Raw genomic sequence first — 11,341 nt, 5'->3', positions numbered from 1 at the left:
ACACATTTAGTTACAAGTTACAATATTGTATTTGTTTGTTGTTATAAATTTATTTATCTTCTCATCTTATCTCGCTTTTATCATCTGATCTCTTCATTTGTAGTTTGACTCTCCCTTAAAGCATATCTAGGGTTTGTGTTATGTCTATGTGTCCCTATCTTACTGAAATCTTCAATTTTATTCTCCTTTGTACAACAAATGAATTTGTTTATTTTTTATAACATGATATTTGTTAAAATATTTTTTCCTGTGTGGTTATTTTTCTAAAGCGGGAAATACGAATTGGACATGTTTTTTGTTTCGACATTTGCAGAAAAGAAATCTCACATTCTATAATACAATGATTAGAGGTTATATTCATTATCTGAGTGTAGAATAATAGTTCTTTAATTTTATTATGTATTTGTTATTTTTCATTCGAAGTAATTTCCACTATTCGAATGTGTCAACCTTATATTAGTAAGAATAATCTTTAATTTTTTTTTATTCTCATCATAAATAATTTGACATGTTTAATTGTTGAATATGTATATTTTATCTAATTAATCATAGTAAATGTTATCATCATATCAGTCATAACCATCAAAGATAATTTCATTTCATTTATTTTCTACTATATTAGTAACAAATTTATGGAATATTAATATTTAATTCCATTTACATTTTCTTTTGTTTGAATTTATAGATGAGTTACAAAAATATAATATAAATTTACATAATTAGAGCTAATAAATTTGTGGAATGCTAATTGAGTAATAATTACTCATTAATGTATTTGAATGTAATAATTGAGTAATATTAATTGGTAGTTACATTTTAGAAACTTAAATTATTATACATGATTATCTATGAATGTATTTTGCTCTATTATCTAAAAACTAAATAATTGTCCTCCACAATTATTTTTGTTATTTGATTTTTTTTTATTGGATTTCTCTTTAATATGATGTAATAATGAAAATATTAAAGAAATTTCATTTGATTATGATAATTAATTGATATGATTTATATTTTAATTAAATTATTTATGATTCGATAATTTTAAGTAATGTTCATTATGAATATAAATTTGCATAACTTTAAATAATAAATTTGTGAAATATATTTATATTCAATTCCATTTATATTCTATTTTGTATGAATTTATGGATCAATTACAAAATTTGAATTTATGGATCAATTTATATTTATATATAATTTGTCATGATTCATTGAACTTCATGACAAGCGTGATTAATTGAGTATATTACATTATTAGTTTAACATTTGAAATTTAATGCATATTTATAATTATACTGATAAGGAAATAATTAAATAATAATGTCATAAATAAATATAAAAGTTTAACAATTTTCAATCAGTTACAAAAATGATATTGTACACAATTAATCAATTGTTAGTTACATTTTAGAAGCCAAAATTAGTAGGCATGATTGTCTTTGAATAACTTTTATTCCGTTATCTAATAATTAAATAATTGTTCTCAAAATTAGTTTTGTGATTTGATTTTTCATTATGTTTTTGGATTAATTTTTATTTAATCTTTAATAGGATGTGACAATCAAAATATTAAAGCAATTTGATTTGATTGTGATAATTAATTTGTTTGATTTATATTTTGATTAAATTATTTATAATTCTCTAATTTTAAGCAATGTTTATTATTGATATAAATTTTCCGAATCGTAAATAATAAATTTTCGGAATATTAATATTGAGTTCAATTTCTATTCAATTTTTTGTTTGAATTTATGGATCAGTTAAAAAAATGAAATATAAATTTGCAGTATTATAATTAATGAATTTATGGAATATTAATTGGGTAATATCTACTCATTAATGTTTTACATCATTTCTAATAATTTGTTTATATTTGGATTCATTAATCTAAAATTTATTCTCTTTTATTGTATTGCATAACGTACATGATTAATTGAGCATATTACACAATTATTTAACATTAGAAAATTAATACACAATTATAATTATATTGGTAAATAAATGATTATATTTTTAATGTCATAAATAAATATAAAAACTCAAATTTTATGGACCAATTACAAAAATGACATTATACACAATTAATCAATTAAGTTAAATGATCAAATATAATAAGATGATGATACAAAAAATTAACTCTATAATTTATGTGATTTATTTAAATTAAAAGGAATATGATTACCTATGCAATATTAAAATATAATGTTACTATAGTAATATTAAAATAATAATAATAATATGAATCATAACATATTGTTTTTAGTTATTTTAGAGTCAAATAGTAATATTTATTTTTATACTAATCTTATTTTAGAATCAAATAATAATGAAATTATAAATTTATTGATGATTTTTTTATTAATAGGATACTACTAACTATATCATGTTATGTATGTGTAAAAAACAATGTTGGGAAGGTCGAGCAAGATGTTAAACCAGAAGATGTCTCGTATTAAGTTTATTCGATTTAAACAGTTAAACCGTATGGTCTGACTATATGATTTTATATATAATTAATAATTTTTAACAATATGAATGCACTGGTAACATATGTGTTTTTAACCATGCAAATGCACGAGCAACATACATATTCTTAATCATAAATGCACATATAATATGTGTTCTTAATCATGCGGAAAAAAAATATCTTCCCGTGCAAATGCATGGGTAACTTGCTAGTTATACATCTAAAATAAAATAAGCGTTGTTGAACGATAACTCTAGCATAGTGTTAGTAGTTGAATTTCAAGTTAGAAAACTCATGAAAGAGGAAAATGAAAAGAAAAAAAAAAAGAGAAGAATGAACATGAAGTTTTATTTCTTAATTTTAAAATTAATGAAAGGGTTAGAAAAGTCTTACTATTAAAAGAGGAAAAGTGGCAGGAAGAAAGAATTAGAAAAAATTGTAGAGTTAAAAAAGAGAAAAAAGCCAAAACAACTTAAAAAATATAAAGAAAAAACACATAAATTCGTTCTAGAATGACTACCTTGTCAAAAACCCATATTTTCGTGTTGCAATCACTGAAATTGTGATTGCCAATCATTGGAAAATTAGAGTCGCCATCCACCATCTGGGTCTTATGTCTGTAGCAGATAAAGTGGGCATGTGGTACAATATTATTGGATAGCCACCAGCTCTGAAAATCAGTGCAACGTCAAGCTGCAGAGCGATGCTTGTGCATTAGTCTCTCATTGGGCGCCATCCTGCTTCGTCCCTAGGCAACCCGACACATCATGAGACAATCATCATCATATGTCATCGACAAAACAAAATTTCAAGACATGTGTGTCTACAGTCATCTATTTATTTGTCTCTCGATGTCATTCTTTGTGATTTTCTATGTCAGCAAATCGTGTGCTGATATTTGGCTCGCCATAGTTAATTTTTATGCTTTAATTACTATTAAAATAATAATTATTTTTTTAATAATAATATGTGTCTTTTTGTTTTTCATAAACCATTTTAAATATAGAAACTAGAAAATATTAATAAAAATTAAATTATTATATTTATTCTATATATAAAAAAATTAAAGATAAAATTAAGGGAATTTGAATAGTGGGGTGTGGAAAGTGTTATCTTTTCCTTTGTGCCTCAAATAGAAAGGCGATCTATAATCAACATAGTTTCTTTGTTATCGGTTCCATTTATTTTTAAAAAAATAAAAAATAGTTTATTGCGTAATGAATTTTTGGATTTTGAATTGTTCGATCGTGGCACATATTGTTTCATCCTTTCTGCTTAGAGCGAAATTCAATCTACGACCAAATTCGCATCTTTACTATTGATTCTATTTATTTGAAAATAGCAATAATCAAAAATATATTTTTTACCAAATGAATTGAAAGGAATTTTTATAGTCTCATTATGGTTTGCGTCATCTATAACTTCTCCTAAAGTGAGAAGAATGTCTACAATCAACATCTACTTTTCACTATTAATTTCATTTATAAATAAATAACCTATATTTTTAATCAATCCATTTATTTTTTTATTGGAAGTTTGGATGTAATTTTTATATTCCAGTTATAGTTTTTGTTGCCTCTAACTTCTCCTAAATTGGGAGTGAGAAAAACATTTACGACCAACATCATTTCCTTACTATTAGTTCTATTAAATTGAAATAATTATATTTTATAAATATTTTTAAATCAATACAAAATTCAAATCAAATCAATCAACTAATATTGTACTTTGAACTACAAAGTCTTGATTTCTTAATACTGTATATATATATATAGATATACATAGGAGAATGATAATTCTTGTTGGACACAAAATGAAAATATTTTTGTTTCAATAATTAAATGTTTAAAATAAATTAAGGGTGTAAAAGTCAATGATATTAGTGAAAGAATCATTTTATTACGAGCGCTCATAGTGTTAATACATTCTCCGATCTATAATTGACTATCGAGCTCATAATTCAAATTTAAAGATCATTTTAACGAATTTGGTCATAAAAAAAAATTCTGTGTTTTAATCGCAAAAAATATAATGACAACTTTAAGTATTTCTAGAGAAGTCATAATTGAATTCATCTCTTCCTATGTCATAGAACAGATTTCTAATTGAAAATCAAATAGGGAAAGTGGAATTAGAGGAAACTTTCTTTCTTTTTTATAGGAAATAATTGAGACACTGAATATTTGCTATGAAATTTGAAATCATGAAGTAAAGGGCAACCAAGCAGATACTTTTCTTTATTTCATCTTTTAAATCATGCTATGTATAATCTCTTTTATAATGTATTATCTATATATTGATAGTATAAAGATTTATGCACACTCAATATATTCTTCACCATTCATTTGTATTAATTTTTAAGAATAAATGATATAATAAAAGTGTATGAAACTCATACATCGGTGAGTGCATATATTTTTTTCTAATCTTTTTAAGCAAATGATTCATGACGGTAAACCCTAGCATATTTTGTTGTAAAACTATTTTCAAAACTAACGAGCTGCTGTCGTTAGCACGAGTCGGGTCTAATAATAAGTCTGCAAGAGATTCTTATTCATTATGCAGATACATTTTTGTGTACACTAGATTGTTTTAATGACATACAATTTGATTATTAGTCTTACAATATAACCTTCTTAATCTATCCATGTGACCAAGATAGATAAATTATTAGACTATTCTAGTGTACACAATTCGAAAATTACAGAGAAATTGACTACTCTTCTGGTGCTGAGTTTGCTGGTGCTGAGTTTGCTGGTGCTGACTTAGAAGAACCAAGCCAAGAGAAGTAAACATCAAGAGTATCAGCCTCAGCCCTATGATGCTTTTGTGTGAAGTCAAGAATATCTGCCCAAGTGAAATCTGGGTACTTTCTTGGTGTATCTTTGCTAATTAGAGACTCTGGAGCTCTCACTGCTTTGTCTCCTCTTGGGTCAAGAAATCCAGTCATTGATTTCCTTTGCACCTCTTTGTTCACCAAAACCCTATGCATGCAACTCTTGTATATCCCATTAGTCAGCGCCTAATTAAGATTTAAGACACCCAAACATTATCATCATTAGAAAAATGCAATTGTTTTGTATAGCAATAGTAATTAGGGACTCTTCAGTAGCTTTGTACTTTTTATACGACCATTTTCAGAATTTGGGTTTCATCATTTTTATAGGATTCTTTTTTCATAATTTTGTGTGTATTAATTAATTTTGTTACGTATAAAACACACCCTTATTAGTTTAATGGAAATTGGGTGGGAAAGAGTCCATAAAATTATTAATTAAATTGAAAACAAAAAAGAAAATAAATTCTATTAATAAAGGGTATTTAATAAGAAAAATACTTCTAATGACAAACTTAATGTTATTAAACATATTAATAAACTTTCTTATTCCATATGAAACTATTGAAAAAAAAGTCTATTTTGTAAAATGAATGTCGTATGTATGAGTTTGAGATCCTCCGGTATTAGAAAGTCTAGGATATGGTACCAAAAATTTTAAGAGTGCATAATTTTTTATTATCTTAGCACCCAGATTGTTTTTATTATTTCTACTTCACATTCTAGTACTGCATGGTCCAAGCACTGAAAAGTAACCATTCTAGTATATATGATAAATCAATATGAGTGATGAGTATCAAATGTTTATATGATAATTAAGAACAATTTGATAGAATAGCTAGTAGTATACATACCATGAAAGTGTCACCTATATTGATGACAAAAGCATCAGGCCGAGGACGAACTTCGAGCCATTTGTTGTCACTAAAAACTTCAAGCCCTCCAACTTGGTCTTGGTGAAGAAAGGTTAATGAGGTTGGGTCAGTGTGAGGGCCAGTGCCAAAAGTGTGGGCATTATCTAAGCAAGGTGGATAAGAGTTGACCCTCATAACTAGATAACCATCATCAAAGAATTCCTTATAATGCATGCGATCCACACCCAAGCTTATGGCCAAGAGCTCCAAGACTGTATGAGAAAATTCCTTCATAGCTTCACAGTATTTTTGAAACACCAACCTGTTCCATTAATGAGTAACTGAGTTATTGGTGAAAAGGGTTAAAATAATATAAAAATGTTTCTTTTTATTTTTAGGAAATTCTTTTAATTTAAATGATATTTTTTAATTGGGTGATACAAAAAATGAGGACAAACTTTGGGATAAACGATCTGGAAAATGGATCATCTCTATTACTAGAAGGTCTAATACACATAGATTTTAGAAAAAAATAATGGTGTAGATTTTAAAACATTTTTAGCCAAAAAATATTATAAATAATGAAATGAATTTGAACCACAGATTCTAATAGTAGACCCTGTACTAGAGAGAATCCTAACCCAACAATGTGTGTTCATAAAGAGTGACTAAGCATGTGCTTAAGCAAGCACATCCAATCAAACTTTGACTAGTAATTAAATAATAAATTTAAAATATAACAAATGGAAATTGTGAGATATATAAGATTAAAGTGTAACTTAGTCCTTTATATTTTCATTGGTCGAACTTAAACCCCAAAAACTTAAAGTCTCAAAATAGTCCTTGTGAAACAATTTGGTTGATGTGAAAATAAAATCAATGAATATAATTCTTAAAGTTTTCTTCCGCAAAACAAATTCTTCAATTAAAATATCTTTAAGGATTATTATATTTGATAATATTTTTAGTAACCAAATTCATACTGAGGAGAAATCTTCACCTACTATATAATTATTACTTTGATTTTTTTACGAAACATGAGTAGCATAAACTTTAGAGATGTATGCAGGCATTTATACTTTCTTTGTAAAGATGAAATGAATTCCAATAATAAATGCAGATAGAGCTTGTTTGCTTAATTAATTATATACCCGGTATGCTGAAATTCTGGTCCAAAGGTAGAGACAAAATAATCAAGAACTTGTGAATCAGAAATTTTGCTGTAATCATTGATGAAAGTAAGAATCTCTTTCCATGGCAACCTTGAAGCGAAACGATCTCCATGAGCACCTGAATAACCCTCTTGAGAACCTTCTTTCTTCTTAGCACTCAGCTTCTTACTCACTGGAAGGTTGAAAATGGTGTCCATTTCATCATAAGCAGCTTTGGTAAGATCAAGGTCTACACCATGATTTGTGACTTGGAACAAACCATGCTTCATGCATGCATTTCTCACAAGTTCAGCAGCTTTTGCAATAGCAACTTCATCACCAGTTTTCATGACCCCTAGGTCTATAAGGGGTTCATTAAGGGATTCATGAGAGGTTTCAACTAACTGCTCAGAAGGCCATTGAAACTCTTTGGGTAGTTCTGAGATATTCTGCAGCAAATGTTTGTCAAAAATTGACATCATGTCATTTTCAACTTTTGGGGTAGGGTTGTGTATAAGTGTGGCACCGCTCAATGATTCCCCCATGATGAATATTAGGATACTGCAGATTTTTCTGTATAGAAGGAAGCAACACACTCAGTATATATAGTCAGAGGTGAATATAAGATTCGATGTATCAGAATTTAAATTTTAATATTTCACTTTTTATTTTTGGAAACATTCCAAAAGAAGACTACTTTGGATGTGACATTTACTTTCTGTGTATTTCAGATTTAATGAATTATAAGCACTGTACCAATACAATGAACAGATATATTCATTTATCGTTTTGGAGTACACCTGTCAGAATACATGGACATGTTTGGGTTAGTTCAAAGCATAGAATTTGTTCCAAAAGATTCGATTCCTGTGAACGACACATGTTGGAAGGAATAACCACAAATCCCGGAAAAGGTTAGTTTGTTATCCAAAAGGTAAAAAATATCATTAATAATACCAAAAAAACTATAGAATTTGGGTTAATAAGTTTTGATACATGCATGTTAAATTACGGTCCAAACCAGCATGTAGCGAACTCACCTCATATAATATTAAAAAAAAAAATTTTAATTTTTAATCAATTGTAATCCATTTTTAAAAATAATATATCATTCAATATTAATGTATATCTTTTTAACACATGTTATATCTAATTCAACCAAACTCATGTAGTTAATGCCTTAAATTTGATTTAAGCTCACAAGTTAGCTTAAATCATTTTTAATATAACTCATTTATTAAATATTTCATTTCTATTGGACTCTCACTTCCTCACAAAATATATTTTCTCACTTCATTTTAAATATAATTTTTGACACTATTTATAATAATATCACATTGCTCCAGTTTTTGTAATTGTGGTATAGACTCAAGTTTAAAAGAAACTTTATATGACAAAATATAATCATTGTAACATCGTAAATTTTCTATGTATATTTTATTAATTATTTATTTTATGAACGATTAATTATAGAAATTAATCGGTATGGATTTAGGCTAATTTTCTTGTTTTGTGGTAAAGTTTTGTATTTTTCTGTGACGAAAGGTTTTTGAGCTGCTGTCCGGCCCAAATTCGTCTGAATTCGGCCTAATAACGTGTTTTTGAGTTTTGTAACTCAGAATCGAATTTTGATTGCACCATTGGCTTCGAAATATTATTTCGAGACAAGATATACATCAAGTTCGTCCAGAACATATTTCTAAATATTTTCCACTCCGAATTTTGTGTTTTGAAGTAATAACCGTAAACCGAAATGAAGAGATTTTTAATATCCTACTGGGTATTAAACGATAATACTCGGACATGGTTAAACAAGCAAAAATGCATATCCTCTTACACAAAATTCATAAAATCACTCACCTATCTCTTACACAAACTACTTTTGTGTTCATGGGGCTGTTTTTAATGTTTAGAAAGTTGTATGTTTGTTGGTATTTGAACATGGTTAAAGATGATGGTTGTATATCAAATGAACTTTTAAGGAGTTTTCCTAACCATGCAACGTTTGGACTTTTCCACTTGTTTTTGGCTTGATAAACCATAACCTTGGACAAGTTTAGAATAATATATTTTTAATGTTGAAGTTTGATTTTGTTTCAAAGGGGATAATTTTGTTATCAAAGGAACCTTTAAAGTGTTTATGGATGAGTTTTGTGAAAAAGTGTTGTTTTAGAATATTATGAGTTAAAAGTTGGTTAGTAAATGATATTCTTTGACTTCCAAGTTCAAGTAATGATTTGGGATAAAACATGACTTATAAAAGTCTTGACTTTATAAACTTAAAGTGTTATGAAGTAAAGGATAGTTGATTTGTTATAAGATTAATATTGATAAGATGAGCTTACTTTAAAGTGGTAAATGTAACTTAAGAAATGTTGATTTAAATGTTCTTTAAGTATGAGATCAACACTACCAAGAATGTGTTGAAATGACCATGAAAACCTATTATGCAAACTATTGAATCTACTTAAGATGACTTACTTTAAAGTGGTAAGATCAACTTGGGAGATATGGATTTAAAAAGTATAGACTTGGATTAAGAAACTTACCTTAAAATGGTGAAGTATAACTTACAAAGTCTCCATGAAAATATAAATCTATGAGGTGATAAAAGTGTAAACTTTATTATAAACTTATCTTGGAAAACGTTGGAAATCGGGAACAAGACTTTCGAGGATAAAGGATGGTTCAAAAATATGATTCTTGATCGGATGGATGAATGGATTAAAGTGTTAAACAATGTTTTTACTTTAGGGTTGTTATGTGAAATTCGTTCGCAAATCACTAAATTATTTTTTGTGTGTTAGTTTCGAAGCATTCGAAGTAGGACGATCAACCCACTCTCTTGTAAAGGAAATCAAGCACGCGACAACCTAAGGTGAGGGAGAATACATCGTGACATAGTGGTGTCTGAATATGACACTCGGATCTCCTAAACTATCTCAAAAGTTTGGAGTTGTATTTGTGTATTAAAAAAACCCGTACTTAATCAAATATTTGCATGCATGGATTTTGTAAGGAAACTTTCTTAAGTTGTATGCTTAGGATAGCTTTAAATATCAAGTATTGTGGTAGTTATCCATGAAGGAAAACCACTCGTGAAACTAAAATGCATAGGGATTGAAAACAGTTGAGAGTTTTGACCTGGTAGCCCAAAAGGGCGAGGAAAATGGTTCAGGTAACTGAACCACCTCGCCCGGGCGAGCCAGCCTCGCCTGGGCGAGGAAGAGGCAGGATATGAGGCCCAATTTGGCATATGGGCGAGCAACCCCTTGCCTGGGCGAGGGCCAAATAACCTGTTTTGGGCGCCCAGGCGACCGTACTTTGCCCGGGCAAGGACCAGACAGATTTTGACCAATTTTTGATGGATTTGTCGCTTGAGCGACAGTCCCTCACTTGGGCGAGAATCAGGAAGAAAATTGAATCTATTTTGATGAGTTTGTCGCTTGAACGAGAAACATACAATATTTTTGACTGATTCTGATTGTTTGATTGCTTGGGAAATAGACTTACCTTGGGTGTGAAGTGTATTTACACTTAGGAAAGACCGTGACTCAGATGATTGAGTTCGGTGCCCAAAATTGACAAACTTATACAAGTACCTTTGTTCTTGCGGCTATTTAGGGCAAGGTTTCCGACTGTGATGTCGTGATTAGGGTAATGCCCAAAAAGGATTACATGATACCATGCAGCGAGGTCGTCTGACCATAAGAGGCTTGACCATGTGGTCGTCCAGGATATTCAGTGATGGTTCATATTGGTAAGGATGTTATTCTTTTATTACGTGATGATGTAAGATCGGGTCCCACATGAAACATTCCTTTGGGAGATGTCTTAGGTTGGGTCGATCATATAAAAGAATGATTAAAAGATTTAATTGGCTAACCTCAGTTAGTGTGCATACTCATTATGGATAATGAAGTAGTGGATAGGAAATTTACAGGAGACGAAAGAGCCTCGAGATGTTGAGAGGGATGGCGATGGCGGTGATTTGTTAGCAAAGTCTTGAGGGTGAGTCTAGGTGAGACGAGTC

General features: G+C 28.9%; 1 protein-coding gene across 1 annotated transcript; it reads right to left on the bottom strand.

Annotated features, from left to right (window-relative positions):
- LOC109358773 (gibberellin 20 oxidase 1-A-like) lies at positions 4,994 to 7,875 on the bottom strand. Its single transcript, XM_019603213.1, has 3 exons — positions 7,309 to 7,875; positions 6,158 to 6,479; positions 4,994 to 5,489 (listed from the first exon to the last, which is right to left on the bottom strand). Exons 1-3 carry the CDS (start codon positions 7,851 to 7,853, stop codon positions 5,184 to 5,186), a joined length of 1,173 nt encoding a protein of 390 aa, XP_019458758.1. The 5' UTR covers positions 7,854 to 7,875; the 3' UTR covers positions 4,994 to 5,183.

Source organism: Lupinus angustifolius, chromosome LG01 (assembly GCF_001865875.1).
Source record: "Lupinus angustifolius cultivar Tanjil chromosome LG01, LupAngTanjil_v1.0, whole genome shotgun sequence".
Classification (NCBI taxonomy): domain Eukaryota; kingdom Viridiplantae; phylum Streptophyta; class Magnoliopsida; order Fabales; family Fabaceae; genus Lupinus; species Lupinus angustifolius.
Note: the sequence above shows the minus strand (reverse complement) of the source record. Positions and strands in the feature narration are given on the sequence as shown.

Coding starts and splice junctions, on each gene's coding strand:
- LOC109358773 (XM_019603213.1), bottom strand. CDS start 7,853: ATGGGGGAATCATTGAGCGGTGCCACACTTATACACAACCCTACCCCA. Junction 6,480..7,308: donor CCAGAATTTCAGCATACCGG/GTATATAATTAA, acceptor TTAATGGAACAG/GTTGGTGTTTCAAAAATACT. Junction 5,490..6,157: donor ATATAGGTGACACTTTCATG/GTATGTATACTA, acceptor AATCTTAATTAG/GCGCTGACTAATGGGATATA.